Genomic DNA, 23,996 nt, shown 5'->3' with positions numbered 1-23,996 from the left:
GCAATAGATCGTCTAAATAGTGATGAAGACAAACTCCTTTCACCCGCAGAAGGGCTACGACAGCTAGCAGGACCTTGGAGAACACCCGGGGTGAGGTCGTGAGACCAAAGGGTAGGCAGGTGAATTGTAGGTGCTGGTCGCCTACCGAGAAGCGGAGGTATTTTTGAAAACCTGTTGCCACCGGAACATGAAAATAAGCGTCTTTCAAATCTATTGACACTAACCAATCCCCTGGATGGATCGACTGTTGGATAGTTAACAGAGATTCCATCTTGAATTTTTCTTTCCGAATAAACCGGTTGAGATGAGTTAGGTCTATTACTGGTCTCCAAGTACCGTTCTTTTTCTGCACTAGAAACAAAGGGGAATACATGCCTTCGCCTCGTTCTGTTTCTGGTACAGTGACAGCTGCGCCTTGATTTAATAAAGAGTTCACGTAGGCCAAAAGGATTTGTTTTTTCTCTTCTGTGCCTGGAAGGTTTGTGGGAACAAACCTGAGCCTGGGGTCGCTGTTGAAGATCCAAGTGTGGCCCGACGAGACCGTCTTGATGGTCCAGAAGTCCTGAATAGAGGCCGCCCAAACATGCCGAAAGTGGGAAAGGCGAGCCCCCACCTGAAATGCTTGGGCGGGCCCAACCTCAAAAAGACTTCGTAGACTCCTGGCTATTAGAATTAGTGCCTTTAGTTTGCTTCTTAAAGGGAGGTTGTCTGGACCTCCATGGTCTAGAGAATTCACGACCGGGTCTGTAGTTGCGTGTATCCCTCAAGCGATCTGTATTCTGTGCTCTGAAGAAGGTGCGTTTTTGATTCTGCAAACGCCTGTCTTGAGGGAGAAACCCCGACTTACCTCCCGTGGCCCGAGAGATGGCACTATCGAGTTTATTGCCAAAGAGGGACCCGCCCTCAAAGGGAATACGGCACCAGGCCTGAATCATTAACACTGTCAGACCAGGCTTCTAAGGCTTTTGAGGCAGCTGCTACAGCCAAAATGGGTTTACAAGCAGACCCTGCTGTCAAGTAGATTCTCTTCAGGTCTGAATCGATCCGTCTTTCCAAAGGATCTTTAAAAGAAACTGTGTCTTCCAAGGGAAGGGTTACATACTTCACCAAACGCATCAAAGCTGCGTCCACTGAAGGGGCAGTTTCAAGATGTGTCACATCTTCCTGTTTAAAGGGATATAATTTTGTAATCTTCGACTGCATAGAGCCTTTCTTATCAGGTTTACTCCACTCATTAGAAATAATGGCGCCTATCTCCGTAATAAACGGGAAGTAATGTCGCTCCTTGTTGAGCTGCTTAAAGAGTTTTCTCTGTTTAGGGGGAGAAGTAGCTGGATCCTCCAAATTCAAGACTTCCTTAACAGCTTTCACTAAGGCAGGGATTAAGGCATAATCAAAGCCTATTACTGTATCATCCAATTCTGAACCACTTTCTGAAGGAGAGGCAGCCGAATGGCTGGCCTGAGTGGCTGCGAAGACTTAATGTAAATGTCCCTGATCCAATAAGGGAATCATTGGGTCTATAGGAGAGTCCTGCTGTACTCTAGTATCTCTCTCCTGCAGGGATTTGTCCACAACCCTTTTAACAAGAGCTTCCAGGTGTTTATCTGCACCTCCCCTTTCATTGGCTACTTTAGAGAAACAATGATCACAAAGGGATTTGTTAATAGATAACGAAGCCTTGCACCCCCAGCAAGAGTTTTCTGATCTTTCATCATGGGGGGAGAGATGAGGAGTAATTCTACTAGAATGACCAGTTCTGGATGAACTATGGTGTCTGGAAGATGAGTGCCGGTGGTGTGATTTAGAAGACCCGCTGCGACCGTGGGACTCATTATGCTGTTGGTCAGACCTAGAAGGGCTGAGATAAAGAGAAAGAAGAAACACAAATAGTCACACTATGCCCCTATACTCCACTCTCTTCCCCCCCAGCAGGTGCAGAAAAACATAGTTTTCCCCTTAGCCATACCTGTTGAGGGAGGGCTGGCCACTGAGAGGCAGAGAAATGTCCATGTAGCCTTGAATAGACACTGTAACAGGAGAGTAAAACGTCAAGCAGAGAACATGAGCAAGGCTTAGCCAAGACTGAACCAGAACACTTACCCAGATATGAAAAGGACAGTACACCGGGAACCGCCGTACGAACGCACGCCCCCAGTGTACACATGTCTCTCTTAGTTTTTAAGGGCTGGGGCGTATGACGCCATGACCGCGTCAGCCGCAACCAGTGCGCGTGCGCGAGTCGAGCCTCGCGCATGCGCTAGCCAGACCTCGCTCGCGTGTGAGCCAAGCCTCGCTTTCAGTCCGGGCTGTCTGTGCAAAGAACGCAGACAGAACCCGGAAGTCAGAGGGAGCGGCGGCTGGAACGCAAAGGGGACCAGCTGCTCACAGGGCAAGTAAGGACTTAACAAACAGGAAAAAACAAACTACAAACATACACATTGCTGCCATGAAAAATGATACTGCTCACCATCACCGCCATGATCAATTCGGCCAGGGACACACACCGGTCTTTAGCAGATAAGGGCTACCTGCACCGCTAGGTATACCAGTCTTTGCGCAATAGTCTCCATAATCCAATCTTCAGCGCTACTCCATGCATTCCATACCCTGCTTAACAGACAAGGCTTATTGGAGAATTTAACCAACAATATTTGCCGAGCTTGATCAAAGGGATGAGTTGTGTGTTTTCCTTTTTTTTTTTTTTTTTTAGGTAGGAGAACCAAACACATGGTCCTACGGAGGAGGACAAAAAAGGAACAAGGCTGAGAGCCCACAGCTAAAGATTTATAGGGGAGGGGTCCTATTGGGTAGTTATGGAGGCGGGGCTAACCCACACGTATGCTGCCATGGAGCCAGTCAGGAAAATACATTTTAGCAATAGACAGCATGGATTCATGAAAGATAGAAGTCAGACAAATCTGATTTCTTTTTATGAGGAGGTAAGTAAAACCTTGGACAGAGAGGTGGCTGTGGACGTGATATACTTGGATTTTGCAAAGGAATTTTACATAGTTCCCCACACTACTACAAGCCAACCTCAATTCACTGTTTAATTAGGCAACTATGTGGCAAATGAGGTTTAATGTTGATAACTGTAAAGTTATGCAGTTGGGGGCTAAGAATATGCATGCATCATACATACTAGGGGGAGTACAATGGGGGGAATCTATGGTGGAGAAGGATCTGGGGGTTTTGGTAGATCATACGCCTAATAATAGCATGCAATGCCAAGCTGATTTCCAAAGCGAGCAAAATCCTTTCTTGTATTAAGAGAGGCAGGGACTGCAGAAAGAGAGATACCATTTTGCCCCTGTACAAATCATTAGTAAGACCTCATCTGGAATATACAGTTCAGTTTTGGGTACCAGTTCTCAAAAAGGATATCAGGGAACTAGAGAAAGTGCAAAGAAAGGCAACTAAACTGAAAAGAAACATGGAGGAGCTCAGCTATGAGGTACTGAATTTATTCTCTTTTGAGAAGAGGAGATATGATTGTGACAGGAACAACTTTGGGCAGGGGGCTTGTGGAACCCAGCTTACCTTGGAGAGCTCTGGAAACTCATTGTCCAGCTCCCCTGACCCCTCCTATGTGTAAGACACCCTGTGCCTATTAGGGGCACAGGGTGACAGAGAACCCAGTCAGGTCTGCACTAACCAGACCACACCGTCTCAGAATTTCGAGTTACCCCTGTTATCCAGGGTTCTATATGTGTGGTTTGTGTTGAAAGAATAAAGGGGCTCTTTCACTTGGAACAGTAATAATTCTGAACAATTTCACTCAAGAAATATATAAAGATAAATGAATTCCAGCTTTCTGACTGCTGAAATACTGTATGAGCTTGGTCTCATAGACTGTTGTATACTTTTTACTAGATCGTTTGAGGTGTGGCTGTATCCCATTGTTCTATTGTTTCTGTCTGCCTTGGGAGCAAAGTATTATGGGATTTATATGTGGATTAGCTGGGAAAGGGGAGGGGGGGTATTTCTCAAGCAGCCTATCATGTCTGTGTGTCTCTTGTTACTGAATGTAGTTTACCAGGCCCTAATCATTATGCAAAGAAGGGTGATTTTTCCCCTGAGTGTATATCTTTGTGCCTGTGTTTAACCACTTCAACCCCGGTGTCCCGATCAGGCGTCGGGCTTGAAGGCCAATTGCAATAGCAGTGGCAGGACAGGCATACAGGCAGACACTTATGGCAGATGATACAGGCTCCCCTGAGGTGTGGAGTCTAAGTACTAGCTGGTTTTCTCCAGAGCTCCTGATGGTGGAGATCGATTTAGCTGCAAGCTAGTACCAGGTCGTGGTCCTCAAGTTTGCCCACCAGGGTGTGAGCAAGCCGGGGTCCAATAGCAGATAAACAGACAAGGATGAAACGGCAGCGTGGTCAGTAAACAAGCCAAGGGATCAATCACGAGTGGCTGCAGGTTGAGATCAAGCAGTAGAGTAGTCAAAAAACAGGCCGAGGGTCAAATACGGGTGGTTGCAGATTGGGGTAAGGCAGTACTGTAGTCCAGCAACAAGCCGAGGGTCAAACACGGATGGTTGCAGGTTTAGATGGCAGCAGGAAAGACAACAGCAAGGCACTGGCAGGTAGGGAACAATAACCTGGCAAAGAGGTAGTGCTGAGACAAGGCTTATATAGGAAGTTCATGGGAGGAGCAAGGGGTTCAAGGTTCAAGGCAATCAAGACACCAAGCAGAGTAATCTAATGGATCAGATAGGTTTACCCAGCAGATCAGACAGGGAGATGTCCAGCATCCCAGATAGCTCAATGGGAAGAGTCAATGCCAGACACAGAAGAGGTCCCAGGTTCAAGCCCAGGTCCTGACACCCCGAAGGATTTGCCCGCTTCCTGACCAGGCCATTTTTTGCGGTACGGCTCTGCATCGATTTAACTGACAGTTGCGTGGTCGTGCGACGTTGTACCCAAACAAAATTGACGTCCTTTTTTTCACACAAATAGAGCTTTCTTTTGGTGGTATTCGATCACCTCTGCAGTTTTTATTTTTTGTGCTATAAACAAAAATAGAGCGATAGTTTTGAAAAAAACAAAGAATTTTGTACTTTTTGCTATAATAAATGTCCCAAAAAAATCCCCCAAAAAACAAATTTCTTGATGCTGATATGTATTCTTCATATTTTTGGTAAAAAATCGAAATAAGCGTTTATTGATTGGTTTGTGCAAAAGTTATAGAGGATAGATTTATGGCATTTTTATTCATTTATTTTTTACTAGTAATGGCGGTGATCAGTGATTTTTATCATGATTGAGGCGGACAGATCGGACACTTTTGACACTTTTTTGGGACCAGTGACATTTATACAGAGATCTTGTGCTTCTCTTCACCCTACACTGGTGTCTCGACAAGTGACTGGGACCTTGGATTGCGCTGGAACCGGACCACGGAAGCTTATACGGCGGGCATACTCCTCTTGAGTATGGGGGTCCCTCACAATGATCAACAAGTATAAATACATAAGTGGTCCATATGGTGAACTTGGTGTTGAGTTATTCACTTTAAGGGGGCACTCTTTACGTCTGGAGGAAAAGAGATTTAATCTCCAAAAACTGAAAGGTTTCTTCACAGTAAGAGCTGGGAAAATGTGGAACAGACTCCCTCAAGAGGTGGTTTTGTCCAGTTCAGTAGATTGCTTTAAAAAAGGCCTGGATTCTTTCCTAAATGTACAGAATATAACTGGATACTAACATTTATAGGTAAAGTTGATCCAGGAAATTTTTGATTGCCTCTCGGGGGATCAAGAAGGAATCTTTACCCCACTGGAGAAAATTGGTTAATGCTTTGCTGGGGTTTTCTACTTTCCTCTGGATCAACTGCGGGTATAGGATTAAGTATATAAGATTGTATGATTTTTTCCCCCCTCCCCTTTTATTGGTTGAACTAGATGGACTTGTGTCTTTTTTCTTTTTTTTTTTTTCTTTTTTTTTTTTTATTACATTTTCAAAATTACAAGCATATATTGTCAATAAACATAGACATTATAAATAGTAGCAGTTAAGGAGAACACAAGTTAGATATTTACATCAAGCTCCAGTGTTTTTTAGAAGGCAACAACAAAAGAAAAAAAACAGTAATTTGAGTTTAACATATGTTGACCATTATCTGGAGACTTGCTAAAATATATGCTTAGTGTTGAATTTAGTAATTAAAAACCAGATATAGTAATATATTAACAGTGTAAGGTAATATGAGAATACATAAAGAAAAAAATTAAGGGTCATAATTTCTAGACCTTGTATAATGTTGGGGTAATATATAATGAAGATAAACAGGGATTTATTGTATAGACATTAGGTTTGTACTGTTTCAATGGAGCTCTAAAGCTGAAATATACTGATAAATAAAAACATAAAAAAAAAAGTGCTGCTACCATTTTTGCATATAATAACAATATATGCTAAGAAAGAAAAAACAACAAAAAAAAACTAAAGAGGCAAGATAGAATAGAGGGAAGGGGAAGAAGAAGAGAAAAAAAATAAAGATAGTACGTAGATAAGATAGAAAAGGTCAAAAGGGTCCCCGGGGTATCTTATTATGTTTTTTTTGTCTTATGTTATTAGCATATTAAATAGCTATTAGTAGTTATGTTACCAAGGTCTTAATAATGTGATGTCAAAGTTGGGAGGGAAAAAATTAGTCACCCAAGGATTCCAGATTTTTTCAAATTTTGCAATATTATCATTGGTAATGGCTTCCGTTTTTGAGTGGGTCATGGCTTGGTTTATTCTGGTTTTGGTTTCTGAGATCATTAATGTTGGGGTTTTCCACGCTTTGGCGATTGTCTGCTTTGCTGCCGTAGGGATTTGTAGAAGGAGTTTGAATTGAGTGTGGGAAATAGAAGTCGGTTTTAGATTTAGTAGTGCAATTGAAGGGTCAGGTTTGATTGTTTTTTTGAATAAGGTGGAGAGGATTAGAAAAACCTCTTTCCAAAAACATTTTGTAACCGCACATTCCCAAAATATGTGTATATGTGATCCTAGTTCACCACAGCCACGGAAGCAGAGTGGGGAGTATTGCGGAATATATTTCGCAATTCTGACAGGAACCAAGTACCAGCGCAAAAGTACTTTATAATTTGTCTCTAGAGCTATTATATTTTGTGAAGATGATTTTGTAGTGGTCCAAATTTTATCCCAATCAGATGATTCCAACTGAAGTCCAAGGTCTCTCTCCCATTTTTCCACGTATGATGGTGGATCTGCAGTAGGCAAAGTAATAAGGTGTTTATATATTATTGATATGAGACCCTTAGAGTGAGGTTCGCGTTTACATATATGTTCAAATTGCGTGAGTTCATCGAGTTTACTCATATTTTGTATATATGGCATGAAAAAGTTTTTGATCTGCAGATATCGAAAAAGTTCTGATTGGGGGAGTTGATGTCTATCACATAGTTCAGGAAATGTTTTAAGTGAGGTAGATGTTGACATATCACAGAGTTGAGTTATGTCAGAGGAAATCCATTTTTTAAATGAATTAGGGAATGTGCAGGCTGGGTAGAATAGTGGGTTTCTAATAAATGATAGAAGGGGAACATGAGGAGATTGCAGTCCTTTGATAAGTTTAAATTTATCCCAGATGGTAACTGTGTGTTTGGTAATCTTATTTTTAATATTTTTACGATCTGAGGGTTTGGACCAAATTAAATTTGTTATAGAAAATGGATCACAGTCCATTGCTTCAATTGCAACCCAGAGTGGGGTTTCGTATTTTGCGTGATATTTGGGGATGCATGCTATTTGAGCTGCATGGTAATAAGAGGCGAAATTGGGGAATCCTAGTCCACCTTTAAGTTTGGAAAGGTAAAGTGTCTGTTTAGATACACAATGTTTTAAAGAGTCCCAAATGAACGCTAGTGTTTTGCGTTGAAGATTTCTAAGAAAGTGTTGGAACTGAAATGGGCAAAACCCGAAATAGATATAGTATCTTGGGTAAAATGGTCATCTTTATTATGTTTATTTTACCAATCCATGAGATTGGTAAAGAGGACCATTGTTTAAGGAGATTGGTAATTTGCTTTAGTAATGGCGGAAAATTAGCCGAGAAGAATTCAGTTAAATTGGGAGTAAGAGTAATTCCTAGGTAGGTCAGGTGCGATGTAGACCAAGAGAATGGGAGGGAAGTTTGTGCTTGTTGTAAAGTATGGGAAGGTAAGGAGATATTTAAGGCTGTAGATTTTTGAGAGTTGATAATAAGTCCAGATAGCTGTGCAAAATGATCAAGCTTACTTATAAGGTTGGGAGCAGAAATATGAGGAGAAGACATAAATATTAGTATATCGTCAGCAAACAAACATAATTTGTGCTGATGACCTGCTAAGTCTATCCCTTTGATTGAAGGGTCAGATCGTATAGCCTGAGCTAGGGGTTCAATAAGTAGGGCAAATAAAAGTGGGGAGAGTGGACAACCCTGACGTGTTCCTCTATTTATGTTAAAGCAACCAGATTTATATCCAGCATATTTATCATAGGCTTTGGGATTATTATATAGTGATGAAACCCAGTTAAGAAAGTGAGGACCGAACCCCCATTTTTGTAAGGCAAAATGTAGATAGGGCCATGATACTGTGTCAAATGCTTTTTTAATATCTAACGACAGAAGACACATAGGTATTTGTCGTGTTTTAGCTGTTTGGATTAATAACGTTGCCCTACGTACGTTATCAGCTGCTTGGCGAAAAGGAATAAAACCAACTTGGTCTTTATTTATTAATGAACCAATAATATTGTTCAAACGAGTTGCTAGAATTTTCGCTAGTAGTTTGATATCAAGATTAAGTAGGGATATGGGCCTGTAATTAGCACAAGATGAGTCATCTGAATGAGGTTTGGGGATCATTGTGATTATTGCTGTTAAGGTTTCAGGACGAAAGGATTGGTTGTTCAGAAGTGAATTGAAAGCATCTGTCAGCAATGGCGCAAGAAGATAAGTACATTTTTTGTAATATAGGGCAGAGAAGCCATCAGGACCCGGGCGTTTATTTGGTTTAAGGGATTTAATGGCTAATTCAACCTCAGCAGATGTAATGGGACTTTCAAGATGTTCATGTTGAGTTAAAGGAATCATTGGAAGTTTGATTTGTGAGAAAAATAATTCTGCAGAGGATTGGTCAAAAGATCCCTGATTGTTGTAAAGAGATGTAAGGTGTTTGTGGAAGGTTTGTAGGATTTTTTCTGGATTACTGGTGTAAGTATTATGAGGTAATTTTAATCGAATCGGCTTGTGTGGGTTGTTTAATTTTTTAAGTGCTCGAGCGAGAAGCGTGCCAGGCTTGTTAGCTTTGATATAAAATTTATGCTTGGATTTGCGTATGGTTTTATCTGCGGATTCAGATAGGAAAAGATCAAGATTCAAGCTAGCTTCATCTAGTTGATTTTTTGTCACAGGGGTAGGATTCGCTTGAAAATTTGCATGGCAAGTGTTGAATTGTTTTTCTAATATTAGTTGTAGCTTGTTTTTTTCTTTTTTAAGATATGATGCTTGGCGTAAGCAGATTCCTCGAAGGACGGGTTTGTGTGCCTCCCATAAGGTTAATGGAGAAATATCAGGGGTTTTATTATTTTTCAGATAGTCTTTTATGGCTAATTCTAAGTCTGTAGAGTGTGATGGATGGGATAGGGTTGAATCATTTATGTGCCATGTGGGGTCTTGATTTTTAGGTATGAGGGAAGTGAGAGTAGAAAGTATTGCACAATGATCAGTCCATGTAAAGGGTATTACAGAAGATGTGAGCAATTCCGGGGACATACTAATAGAGATTAGTATATGGTCAATACGGGAAAAAGACTTATGTGGATGGGAATAGAAGGAATATTGACGTTGCGTGGGATTGATTTCTCGCCAGGAATCTAGCAAGGAATGTTGCTGTAGAAGTCTTTGGAACCTACGAGATTGAGAATTGGAAGTGATAGGAATTGGGGACTTATCTAAATAAGGGTATAGAACTTGGTTCGAATCTCCACAGATCAAAAGCGTGCCCATTTTATGAGTCTCTATTACCTGGAACAAATGGGAGAGGAATGCTGTTGGATTTTTATTAGGAGCATAATAGGATACTACTGTGATTGGTGTATCACATAGATGCCCTGTAAGAATGAGATAGCGACCTTCTGGGTCTTTGGTTTCTGTCAGAAGAGAGAAGGGTGTAGCTCTATGGAATGCAATTAGCACTCCCCTTTGTTTAGTTTTAGCGGAAGCAGTAAAAACTTGGGGATAAACTGTACCAAAATATTTAGGTGTCAAGGTTTCAGTGAAATGGGTTTCTTGTAGGCAAATTATATGCGCCTTTGAAGAAGATAATGATCTAAAAACTTTGGTTCGTTTTTGTGGAACATTTAGACCTTGGACATTTAAGGTAAGGATATTTAAAGGAGCCATAATGATATTTTATAGAGAATATTATAAGACATATTTAAAAACAATTGAAAATCCATACTTACCCCGGGGAGGAGCAAAGAGAAAAGGGAGAGTGGAGACAGAATGTTGAGAAATAAAGAGAAAATGAGAGTCATTATTAAACAAATAATTAACAAAAACTTTTAGAATGCAAGAAGGTAAAACGTTGGCGTTCCGGGCGTGCAAAAGTGCAAGCTCGGAGGCACAGAGTCTGACCAGGGAGGCTCCTCACACAAAAAGGTGTGTGGGAGAGTCCAAGGACAGAAAAATGGAGGGAGCAGTGACAGTTTCTCGAGTCCCTCACGACCAAAAATATATCTAGAGAAGAAAAAATATATTATGACACCCATACTGGAAGTAAGCAAAAATAAATTAAATCTAAGAAATATTATAATATTTTCAACATTAGTAGATGTAAAATTTTAATCTAACAATTGTGTTTTATGTTTTCACAGGGAGAGTGTTAGATTATAAATTTTGTTGAATTATACAAATTACCTCTGGGTTGCCAGTTGTAGGAGAGGCAGTAATGTCATTAATAATTAGGATGAGAAGAAATAAAATACCAATTATTAATAATATATTAGTAATATTTACTTCTATTTAGTATACGCTACGCCGCCGTAACTTCGGGCGCAAATTCTTTCCGAATACGGGACATGCCTGTCAAAGTTATGGCGGCGTAGTGTATATGAGATACGCTACGCCCGCCTAAAGATAGGAATTTCTCTATGAATCTAGCCCATAGTGTGTATGCAAGACTGATGAAAGTCAGCTTCATTGGAATCCCGACGAAAAATTCCATCGGATTTTATTCCATCAGAATGTTGATTTTTCCTTCTCCCCACCCTGTTTTTTCCCCCTCCGTTCTTTATTCTTCTTTCTCTTGTCCTTCCCCCAATTCCTCCTTCATTTTTTTTACCTTCTTTGTTTGAGCCTCAGTTTTGCATGAAACCCACATAGGGATCTTGTTTTCTTGCATTTTTTTTTTATTGTCATGTATGTTGCTACGTGTGGTTTTCACGTGACCTTGAAATGTCCAGTGTTACTTTTGTTTCGCACTTGTAATAATATTGTAATTTTTTTTCACTGGAAACAATATTACTGTCCAGTTTGTAAGCCATTTTCTTTTGCTCAATAAAATGTTTATGGAATAATTTAAGGCGATGATTTGCAAATCTCATAAAGCCATGATTTATTCACAATAGAATACAGAAAACACATCAATCAGTTTGTTTAAACTGAGAAAATATACCACTTTATTAAAACAAAATAAGGTAATTTTTTAAATTGATGGCAGCAAAACATCTCAAAGATGAGACAGGGCCATGTTTTCTGTGGTGTATTATCCCTATCTTCTTTTATGTCTGGGAACTGAGAAAACCAGTTGCTGGAGCTTTGGCAAAGGGCTTTGATTGAGATTAGTATGTAAATGTTTTACTGCTATACCTGATTGTTATATACCAGAACCAGTATGGAAATTTCAATAAAAAATTTTTAACCACTTCCCGCCCGACCTATAGCAAAATGACGGCCGGGCAGTGGTTGCGTTATCCTGACTGGACTTCATATGACGTCCAGCAGGATAACAGCCGCTGCGCCGCGCGTCAGTCTGACACACCGCTACAGTATCGGTAAAGAGCCTCTGATGTAAACAGGAAGAGCCGTTGATCGGCTTTTCCTCACTCGCGTCTGACAGACGTGAGTAGAGGAGAGCCGATCAGCTGCTCTCCTGACAGGGGTCTGTGCTGATAATTTATCAGCCCAGCCCCCCCTTGGATCCTGCCCAGGACCACCAGTATGCTGCCCAGGACCACCAGGATGGCCATCCACACTGGACCACCAGGTATGCCCCCCTAGACCACAAGGGATATGCAAATCTGTGCCCAGGCAGCTGCCAATCAATGTCCAGGCAGCTGCCAATCAGTGTCCACTCACAATGCCTACCACTGCCAGTGCCACCAGGGATGCCTATCGATGCTGTGTATCAGTGCCGCGTATCAGTGCCATGTATTAATGCCTATCAGTGGCCAGCAGGGCTACCTATCAGTGCCATCAGTAAGTACCCATCTTTGCAGCCTTTCAGTGCCCATCAGTGCCACCCATGAGTGCCCATCAGTGCTGCATATCAGTGCCACCTATTAGTACTGCCTATCAGTGCTGCATATCAGTGCCCATCAGTGCCCGCTCATTGGTGCCACCTTATCAGTGCCGCATATCAGTGCCCGCTCATTGGTGCCACCTCATCGTTGCCACCTTATCAGTGCCCGTCAGTGCCACCTTATCAGTGAAGGAGAAAACTTACTTATTTCCAACATTTTATAACAGAAACAAAAAGCAAAACGTTTTTTTTCCAAAATTTTCGGTCTTTTTTTATTTGTTTAGCAAAGGTGAAGCAAATGTGATCAAATACCAGCAAAAGAAAGCTCTATTTGTGGGAACAAAATTATAAAAATTCTGTTTGGGTACAGTGCAGCATTCTCGCGCAATTACTGAAGTGGTTAATGATAAAAAAAAAGTTCCACTGATAGTAGGTAAAAGTGGGCAAATTGGATCTAGCCAATGTCTTCTGTAAAATAAAGATTTTTCTATCACAGGAGACCCAGAAAAAGGAGGAGAAGTCAGCTAGCAACATAACAAGTGGAACCTCCAATGCAGCTGCCCAAGCCAGTGGATCAAACAAGAAAGACGACCTCAAAACAGCCAAAAAACGTAAGTTGTAATAAGAGCTAATGGGGATGTGAAATCTGTAGATCCTCATACATTATTAGGTCATTATATGTTAAAAATAAGAAAGAGAGAAACCCACACCACCGATTCAGTGTAACATTTACCAAACAATCCCAAAAGTTAAAAACAATTATGTAATCAAACATCCAGCAGGTGGCAGCCTTCCCTCTATCAAACAGTATAGAGTAGATGGATAACATAGCTTCTCAGTCTAAAGCCTCGTTCGTTGCTACACACGGTACGATTGTTGGCAGGGGATTGTCTGTTGACAGACTGTTGTCCTAAAATCTTACCATTAGTACGCTCATTTTGACAATTGTTGTCCAACTTTCGGCCAAAAAATGTTGGATGACAGGCTAGTAAATGCTTTGTTGTCAGATTTTCGTATGGTCAGTACACAAATCCATCACACAAAAGTCGAAAGTACAAACACGCATGCTTGGAATCAGTGCTCACCAAACACTAAAGTAGCAGAAGGGGCCCAAAGGGTGGCGCTCAAGAGCTGAAATTCCTTGTAGTGTGTAACTACGTTCGTGTTTGTTGCACGGCAATTGTGTACCATTAGTATGCAAGACAAGACCCTGGCACATGACCTTTGGACAAAAATCAGATGCTCGGTTGGCCAACAATCGTACTGTGTGTACAAGGCTTAAAGGGGTTGTTAAGGTTCGCAGAGAATGAAAAAAAAAAAAAAACATGTCATACTTACCGCCACTGTGCAGTTCGTTTTGCACAGAGTGGCCCCGATCGTCCCCTTCTGGGGTCCCACGGCGGCTCTCGCGGCTCCTCCCCGCAAGAGCTAACCCCCCCCGGGAAGCTCTCTCCCAAGGGGGTTAGCTTGTGGGCGCACTCCCGTGCCAAACAATCTGAGCCCATAGACGCCAATTGTATGCTCGGCCCCTGCCCCGCATCATTGGATGCGATTGTCAGTGGGAGCCAATGACTGCGCTGCTATCAATCATCCAATGAAGGTAAGTAAAACGGGGGCTCGGGGGGGTCAGTGACTGCACAAAAAAATGTGCTGAAAAACTCGCCTTATACTCAAGTATATACAGTATGTCTAATTCTTAATTTAAGCCCCCTGGGGACAGTACATCTAAGGTATAGATCCAATAGGTTTAGCTTTGACAGTGACGCTGGAATCTCTTTGCCGCTGGGAGGCTAGCAGATATGGCTTCAATAACCCATGTGTTAAAGAAACCAAATACATTTTATACCGCGCTCTAAAAATTCAAATTCAAATGAATGCCACACTTTTCACATATTTATTTTTAAAATATTTTGAAAACCATTTATCATTTTTCTTCCACTTCACAATTATGTGCCACTTTGTGTTGGTCTGTCACGTAAAATCCCAATAAAATACATTTACGTTTTTGGTTGTAACATGACAAAATTTGGAAAATTTCAAGGGGTATGAATACTTTTTCAAGACAGTTGGTCGAAAAAGTACCTTATAAAATCTGACGGAATAACTGTCTGGTCCCGGCTCTTATTAACTGGTAGGGAGGAAATCACAGAGAGCAATTTGTCGTCAAAGAATGGGGAGTCTAATCCCTTAATTGATTTTTTTTTTTAAGTAGCCACAGCCTGGGTAGAAAAATATTATATTCAGCAAGTTATAGAGAGGCCCTTGCTCTTTGTGTAAAAGCAGAGTTCTTTCTGCAGATTTGTACACGTTTGCTCCTCAATCACAGCTAGAGCCCTCCAATCAGCAGAGAGCATGATATTTATTGACTGTAGAGCTATCGGCAGAGGTTTTGTTAAGGCTATACTGTACACAGTACAAAAATCGGAGGGGAAAATACGTATGACAAGCTGTCTGACAAATTTAGGATCGTTAGTACGGTGCTTTCAATAGTCGATTTCACATTGTTTTTGGGCTTCAGAAAAACTGAATGTCGTTTTTTGGGTTGTAAAAAATGATCGTGTGTGGGTGAAGTTTTAAACCCACGCATGCCCAGAAGCAAGTTATGAGACGGGAGCACTCGTTCTGGTAAAACTACCGTTCATAATGGAGTAAGCACATTCATCACGCTGTAACAGACAAAAAAGCGCGAATCGTCTTTTACTAACAAGGAATCAGCTAAAGCAGCCCAAAGGCGAATAGAACTTCCCCTTCAGAGTGCCGTCGTACGTGTTGTACGTCACCGCGCTTTGTTCATCATTTTTCAAAAACGATGGTGTGTGGGCAACATGGGGCCAGATTCACAAATGATTCGTAGAATCAGTTACGCATAGATATCTCTAAGATCCGACAGGTGTAATTGTTTTACACTGTCGGATCTTAGGATGCAGTACCGCGGCCACCGCTGGGGGGAGTTCGCGTCGTAAACCAGCGTCGGGTATGCAAATTAGGAGTTACGGCGGATCCACGACGGTTTTTCGCGTTCGCTACGTCGCCGCTAGTCTAGTTTCCCGTCGCGAAGTTAGTCATTTTTTTTGGTGCCCTAACTTTAGTCAGCAAACGTATTGCTGTCCAAAGTATGGCCGTCGTTCCCGCGTCGAAATTTAAAATTTAATGTCGTTTGCGTAAGCCGTCCGGGAATACGGAAGTACGCTACGCGCGTCGCCGTTCAAAAAAATGACGTCACGGCGCGCAAAGCACGGCGGGAGTTAAGAAACGGAGCATGCACAGTAGGTCGAGCGCGCCTAATTTAAATGGCACACGCCCATTTAAATTGGCCCGCCTTGCGCCGGAGGCCGCCGGCGTAGTTTTCATCGCAAGTGCTTGGTGAATCAGGCACTTGCGATGAAAAATTGCGGCGGTGTAACGTATCTAGGATACGTTACGCCGCCGCGATTCTACGTGAATCTGGCCCATGGTTTTTAATGATGAAGTTGGAAAAACTTTGTTTTTTGGACATGCTGAAAAACGACCGTGTGTACGCGGCATCACATTTTTGTCGGATGCAAACTCAATGTCCGATTTTCGTTTCATTAGTATGCTTTTCGTACAAAAAAAATCGTAAGAGCAAGACTACCCATGTTCAGAAACTAAAGAATACATACAAAACTATTCAACACTATGACGTCACTTCTGACGTTGAATTCTGTCATGCGAAAATTTTCGTATTGTTAGTAATCTCTTCACTTTCGACATGAGACTAGCTGGCCACAAAAATCGGATGTTCAGTTGTCCGAAAATCTAAGTGTGTGTACGAGGATTTAGTCTTCTGCAAAGATCCTGCTCTACAGCATACTGGCAGGGAACATGCTTCTCCATTTCAGCTTCTTTAATTCAGCTCCCAGCCTCGGTACTAGATCCATGGTAAAGCCCTTTGGAGCTGCTGGCACTCAGTGTGCAACTGTCTCCAGGACCTGTTCAAAACAGGATTTGAGGCCAATGGGACACAATGGCTACTTGATTACAGCTTGCTTTGAGTCGTTTTCCATAATGTATGATATTATTACTATATTTCTTGTAGAGTTAGCCAATCCCGACCAGAAAAACACACGAGGAGAACCTGTTAAATCTGCCACCAGACGTGCTCCTCTACCAGAGCAAGAGGTAAGATGGAGACCCTTCTTAAAGAGAACATCACGCACCAAAAAAGCCAACAATCTTTTAGTGCTTCTTAATATGAAGTGTCAGCCATTTCATGCAGAGTATATTTATTCTTTGGCCCTTCTTTTTGAACCACAACCTAATATGGTGCCTTTTTCAGTGATGTATTTAGGTTTTGTGCTGCCCTAGGCCTGACTAAACTCGTGCACCCCCCTAATTTAAATATGACCCATCCCTTTCTGTCAAGGCCACACCCCTTGTTAAGACCCGCCCTCACCCACCCACTAGTTCCGAGGGCCTGGGAGGGGAGGGAGCAATGAATTCCCTTAATTTGCATAGATTTCCTGTTTGGCTATGGAGCAGTAAGTGAAGGGAAATCTCTGCAATGGGACAGGGATGGTAAAAAATAAACTGACAGGGGCTATAACCCTCCCTTTCTCTATCCAAAATGAAAACAAAAAGTGTTGCCTATAGTTCTACTTTAAGCACAAATTTCAGATAATTATATGGAGAGGACTAAGAAGATATAACCATGCCAATGGTACAGCAGAAAACATATAGCACAGTGAGGAAGGTTTGTGGTCCAGGATGATAGGACAGTCAAAATTAGAAACAGAGGAATGCCGGCCACCCGCATACCAGAAGCAGTGCAGCTGCTTTATGGGGGCGCTAGACAAATTTGCCTGTCAGCCCAGTCCGCCCCATAAGACTGGCGCTACACTAACAGTGTAGCGCAAGCCAGCGGGGACTCTTTCTGTGCTGCCCCCCTGCAAAGTGCTGCCCTAGGCCTGGGCCTTGTTGGCCTTGGCCTTTTTATAGGATACTGAAGCTCCCACTTTGTACTGTGGAATAACAGGGGAGTGCCAGGACTCTGTCTAGGATTCAGGATTTGTGAGGGTACAGGGACACACACCAGGTGATTTAATTTCACATAAGAAATTAGAAAATCATAGAAGGTGGAAATAAAAGGAATGTGAGCGCTTGACTTGTTAAAAAAAAGGGTGCTTTGTCTGTGTCCAGGGAAATATACTGTATCACAGCAATGGGACCAGGAAGACAGTGGTTATCTATAGGGGCAACTACTGAAGTGATTCTCTGCTTCCACAGTGGTCCTGCAGGTATGGCATATGCCTATTTACATTGGTCAAAGCTGGACCAATGTAACTATGCAATAAAATCCATACCTGGAGTTCAGCTTTAAGCCCTAGATGGAGTGAAACACATCAGAGGAGGTGGATCGGGCTCTGGCAGAGGGCATTTTGCTTGACTTTGTAAAACATTCATTGCATGGTTAAGCTTTTGGGCAAAGAAATAATTTAGCAGAGGCTCAGCTGTTTAGATTTGAATTCTGCACACTGAGGGAGGGCAGATCATGTTTGGTTAGGTACTCGTAGCCAGTGAAAGTGAGACAGAAGTCTGCCTGGATTGGTATCTTTAACAAATAGCTTGATATATTTTGAGTTGTGAAAAGTTGCCAACAGCAATCAGTCAGGTTCTCCATGTGATTTGTCAGTGGAAGCTGGAGAAGAAAAGCAGCTAACTGCTTGCTATGGGCAACACTCTACCTCCAGTTTTTATAAATGAGCCTCATTGTGGTATGTCTTTTTACTGAATTTCAGCAAGCAGAGCCCGTGGAAGTAACAAATCCGTTATTGGAACAAGCAGAATTCCGTGATGGGAAAGTATTTCTGCCAGGAAACAAAGTTGTTATTAGTTTGAACATCTCACGTGAGTTGCGAACGGTACAATACCTTAAACCAGTAACACAGCTCTTCTTAAACATTAAAAAGTCAGCACATTTTTATAGTGAGCCTGAAACCCCCTTCCTCCCCACCCCAAACGCACTTCTAGCATGCTGGGTTCTGCCCAGGGGTCAAGTCCTGGGGAAAAAAGTGTGGGAACTCCCACCCAAGATCCACTCCCTCACCAAAAAAAAATAAAAAAAATGATACCCTCATATGCATAATTACTAAAACGCATGTTTTTTTTTTTAAGCAAGTTCTTTCTAAATCCCGCAGATCTCCACAAAGTCTCCTGGGAACAATGCCAAAAGCTCCCAGGAGACATTGCGGCATTGAGGAAGTGACGGAATACCCGCACACTCCCTGATGAATCCATATACAGGAAGCAGCTAGCAACATAAAGGATTACTAAGGTTCGCCTTCCCCTGACAGTTACTCGAGCTGGGAATCGGCGCTTAGTGAAGGATCGGCTTGGGTGGCTTGGCTGCTCTAGTCCAGCAAAGGGAACTGCGTTCCTGCTGTGAAAAAAGTGCAGGAACTCCGTTCCCACGCGTTCCCGCAGGACTTGAGCCCTGGTTCTGCCCCTGTACAGATGTCCCTTGATTCTGTAGTATAAGCTAAGAAGTCTTCAACAATGGCAGCCATCCTTCTTCGGCATAGGTCTCCTTTAATTAAAGGGAGCCTTTTCTGAGATAAGTATAGAGGCTGTCATTGCTTCCTGCTTCTGAAAATTCTAGTTAAAGCGGAACTAAACCCTTATGATTTAACGGTTTTAAAAAAAACGTATATTCTCGGCATTGGGAATGCTAACTGTCACATTTGCTCGCAACCAAACTGTCAAACCATCAAATGGATGGTGTTATAAATAACCACATGTGTAGCATCATGGCAATTGCAAATCAAACAAAGCCTAAGATTCAAGCTATTGGATCAACATGAAAGCTAGGCAATTTTGGAAGAAGAGTTTAGCAATGGAAGCTTCTATCGTCCATCATTACAGCTGTCCTTTGCATTATTGTATTATAAAAGTTTTGTGTTTATAGGGTAGTTAAAGAGGAAGTAAACCCTGATGGGTGTTACTTCCTCTTTGTTTCCCTGCAAAGGTAAAGCTTAATGGGCTAAAATGCATCGCATAGTAGCCCATTATGTGACACTTACCTGCAGGAGAAGCCTGCGATGCCTCCGTCTTCCTTGCAAGTAACGAGCGTCCATTCTTCACCCCTCTTCCTTCCGGGGATGCGAATTTCGGCTCTGTGAGTGGGAGCCTCCACTCACGGCATGACCCGAGTTAGAAAGGGCACAGTGTGCCCTTTCTCACTCTGTCGCATGCGCAGAACAAATTGCTGTACGACGATTTGCAAATATCTCCTAGACTGTGCAGGTCTGGGAGATATTTCAATCACATACAGGTAAGCCTCAATCTAGGCTTACCTGTAGGTTAAAGTGGTTGTAAAGGGTTTACAACCACTTGCCTACAGGGCACTTTCACGCCCTTCCTTCCCAAGCCACTTTGAATGACAATTGCGTAGTCATGCAACACTGTACCCAAATTAAATTTTTATCATTTTCCCCCACAAATAGAGCTTTCTATTGGTGGTATTTGATCACCTCTGCAGTTTTTATTTCTTGCGCTATAAACAAAAGAAGAGGAACAAGTTTGAAAAAAAACACACTCTTTTTTTAACTTTTTGCTATAATAAATATCCATTTTTTTTTCTTAAAACACATTTTTTCCTTAGTTTAGGCATACGTATTGTTCTACATATTTTTGATAAAAAAACAAAAAACGCAATAAGCATATATTGATTGGTTTGCGCAAAAGTTATAGCAGCTACAAAATAGGGGATAGATTTATAGCATTTTTATTATTATTATTTTTTTTACTAGTAATGGCGGCAATCAGCGATTTTTATCATGACTGCGATATTGCGGCGGACACATCGGACACTTTTGACAAATTTTTGGGACCATTCACATTTGTACAGCGATCCCTACTAAAAAATGATTTCTGTATAAATATGACTGGCAGGGAAAGGGTTAACACTAGGGGGTGATCAAGGGGTTAATGTGTTCCCTAGGGAGTGATTCTTACTGTGGTAGAAGGGGACTGAATGGGGGAGGTGACCGATGGTACAAGGGACCATCGGTCTCCTCTCCCTGGCAGGACATGGATCTGTGTGTTTGCAGTCCTGCTCAGTTACTGGGCCATCGCGGCTTCTGGGCACGCACATCGGGTCCCCAGTGACGTGGCAGGCGCACCCCTTAGTGGCTTGTGAAGGCGCTACGTCATGTGACGTCCGCTCAGAACAAGAGAGTCTTCCTCCCGCCGTCATTTGATGGCGGGCGGTGGACAGGAGGTTAAACATTGCATTTCAGTGTGTATACAGAACACTCTCAACTACCTTAGGTGCAAAGAAGGTACATTTAGACGTTTTTTTTGCCATTTTAGCAAATCATAGCAGCTACAGATTATAATGGTATAGATTGTTTAATAGCATTACAATAAAATAAAAAACATTATACTGTAAGTAATGTAAATAATCACATGGATCGTAATGTTTCATGTCATTCTTTTCAGGAAACAAGATTTCAAAGCTTGGCTTGAAAGGCTTTCTGACAGCAATGGAGACCCAGATAGAGGAGACAAAGCCCATTCCTGGTACCAGGTGCCACACAGGACTGTTGAGGCTGGCTGTGGGGGTGAGAGACCTGTGCTTTGTATACTGTAGCTGTGGTGAATAGCTTCCCACATAGGAAATAAGTTGGCACTTGCCCAGGCTCAATTTAAACCCACCAACCTAATTGCTCATAGGGGAAGGGGATGGGTTAAGAGGAATACAAAAAAAACTGACCATAAAGTCCATATAAAAGCAACTTAAAGGCAGCCCAGTGGAAGATAAGAAGGGTCTTCTGGAACAGCTGAGAATAAAACACACAGGCGCCACTCTAGTGCAGTATGACAGCAGATTTATACAAATGTAAATGGGTAATCACAAGAGTAAAATGGTAACAGGCATTTAGGCACAATTGTACCGACTTCACGGATGTTTGACAAATTGTGCCTAAATGCCTGTCACCATTTTACTCTTGTGATTACCCATTTACATTTGTGAAATTAAATGTGCTGTCATACTGCACTTAGAGTGGCGCCTGTGTGTTTTATTCTCAGGTGAATAGCTTCCAACTGTTCTTCATTTGGAGTTCCTGTTGCTCCTTTGGACCAAATCAAACTCTTCTTCCTCACTCCTCAGTTGTCCCGCTTTTCTGTTTTATGTATAACCCGTTACAAAAATATGTATTTTTTAACTAACAAAAATATTATACTATACTGAACCTTTCACCTAGCCTCTAAACCAGGGGTCTCCAAACTTTTCAAAACAAAGGGCCACTTTATTGTCCTTCAGACTTTAGGAGGGCCGGATTGTGGCCAGCAGGGGCAGGAAATGTCACGGCATCCCAGCATCAGTGAAAATAAATATGGCCTCAGGTTTGGTGGTCAATAGGAGGAGAAGTATTCCCCCTATTAGTAAGCGGGATAGTATCCCATCATTGGTATCAGTGGAATATATAGTGCCCCAGTGTGGGGAATAGTGCCTCTTATCAGTGGGAGGAATTTTGCCCCAAGGGCCAGATAAAGGCTAGCAAAGGGCCACATCTTGCCCTCGGGCCGCAGTTTGGAGACCCCTGCTCTAAACTATTGCATTTATTTTTTGAAAAGCCAGTATGGTTTCAAGCAGTCATTTTTGTTTATTAATTCTTTGTGGCCTGCTAATGCCACGTACACACGATCCGAAAATCGTACGACAGATCGTCTGACCTTTTCCGTTTTCTAGTCGTAAGTAGAAATTGAATAGGTTACTAAAGTCACGAAAATTTTCGTACAACAGAAAAAAAAATCGGAAATTATGTCATGTGTTGTAATGTATTTGTGTTTTATTTTCGGACGACAACTGTACTGACCAAACATAAATCGTACGAGGAAAATTTTCATGCATGTCCGATAAAATACTATCGGATGATCTGTCATGATCGACTCATGGAAGCCCTGTACTAACGATCCGATTATCGGACGATTCTTCCTCGGACGACATTTTTCGTACAATATTCGGATCGCGTGTACGTGGCATAACTTGTCACGTGGCAGGGGTGTGTTCTTTACGTACATATTTTTCTAAAAGGTGCCCCCCTTTTTCATGGGAGAGATGTTTTCTAAAACTTAATACAGTTCTTAACCACTTCCATACCGGGCCTATTCTGGCACTTCTCTCCTTCATGTAAAAATCATATTTTTTTGCTAGAAAATTACTCAGAACCCCCAAACATTATTTATATATTTTTAGCAGACACCCTAGGGAATAAAGTGATGGTCATTGCAACTTTTTATCTTGCACGGTATTTGCGCAATCATTTTTCAAACGTCTTTTTTTTGGAAAAAAACGGTTTCATTAATTAAAAAAATAACAAAACAGTAAAGTTAGTCCAATTTTTTAATGTATAATGTGAAAGACGATGTTACGCCGAGTAAATAGATACCTAACTTGCCACGCTTTAAAATTGCGTACACTCATGGAATGGTGCCAAACTTTGGGACTTAAATATCTCCATAGGCGACACTTTAACATTTCTTACAGGTTACCCGTTTAGAGTTACAGAGGAGGTCTAGCACTAGAATTATTGCTCTCGCTCTAATGCACGCGGCGATATCTTGCATGTGTGGTTTGAACGGCGTTTACATATGTGGGCGTTCGCTTCTGAGCGCGAACTACTGGGGACAGGGGCGTTTTAAATGTTTTTTTTTTTTTAACACTTTTATTCCTATTACAAGGAATGTACCCCTCCCGCCGCCTATAAGAATGATCAACTGAAAAAAAAAATCCAATTGCTTTGCCAAGCGAAGTTTCCAGTATGCAATACAAGATAAAACTTCCCAGTTACAGTAATTCTTTATTTCCAGAACAACAATTTTCCTGCCGACTGTCCAACTTTAATGCGACTCCAGGAGATCCTGCTGCCCAGAGATCCCATACAGAAATCCTACAAATCTTCTGAAGAGGAACAATCGATGTGATCAGATACAAGGTGTAATGGGCATGCATTGGGTGATCAGTGGAGCTGGGAGCGATTGCTGGACATTGGAAACAAGCTCTGTGTATACCAAGTTTTCAAGTGAACCTGTGCTTACCCTTACCTGAAGTGATACTAAATACACACTGTTTAATTTACATTACCCCCTTCTCTTTCTGTATATGGATGATGGCACTATATTTTAATAAAAAAAAAAAAAAACACATCTAAGTACCTTTTATTCCTAATTGATATACAGCTGTCACATGACCCAGCTCTTTCCCAGCCCATCTGTAGGGAAACAGTGGCAGGAAGAGCTTCTGCTACTGGTCACATGTTCAAAATAAAAATAAAAAAAACAGCCTTTGGGATACAGAGTAAAAATAAATAATATCCACAAACTGTATTAAAACTCAACTCCATCATTTGACAGAGTAAGCAATGTATTCTATCAATGAATACAAAGCTTCCTCTAAATGGCTGAGTCAGAAAGGCGGGCTGGTGATGTCACAACCTCTGACTCAGACGAAGCT

At 41.8% G+C, this 23,996-nt stretch overlaps 1 protein-coding gene across 3 annotated transcripts in view; it reads left to right on the top strand.

Annotated features, from left to right (window-relative positions):
• LRRC71 (leucine rich repeat containing 71) overlaps positions 1–23,676 on the top strand; it is a 71,942-nt gene extending 48,266 nt beyond the window's left edge. For all 3 annotated transcript variants that reach the window (XM_040333804.1, XM_040333803.1, XM_040333802.1), the window contains 5 exons: positions 13,017–13,131; positions 16,578–16,660; positions 18,277–18,385; positions 20,978–21,099; positions 23,354–23,676. In XM_040333804.1, the coding sequence (XP_040189738.1) occupies positions 13,017–13,131; positions 16,578–16,660; positions 18,277–18,385; positions 20,978–21,099; positions 23,354–23,467 (543 nt within the window). In that variant the 3' untranslated portion in view covers positions 23,468–23,676. The remainder of the gene's footprint in view (positions 1–13,016; positions 13,132–16,577; positions 16,661–18,276; positions 18,386–20,977; positions 21,100–23,353) is intronic.
• Positions 23,677–23,996: the final 320 nt, after the last annotated feature.

Source organism: Rana temporaria, chromosome 13 (genome assembly GCF_905171775.1).
Source record: "Rana temporaria chromosome 13, aRanTem1.1, whole genome shotgun sequence".
NCBI classification, from domain to species: Eukaryota; Metazoa; Chordata; class Amphibia; order Anura; family Ranidae; genus Rana; species Rana temporaria.
Note: the sequence above shows the minus strand (reverse complement) of the source record. Positions and strands in the feature narration are given on the sequence as shown.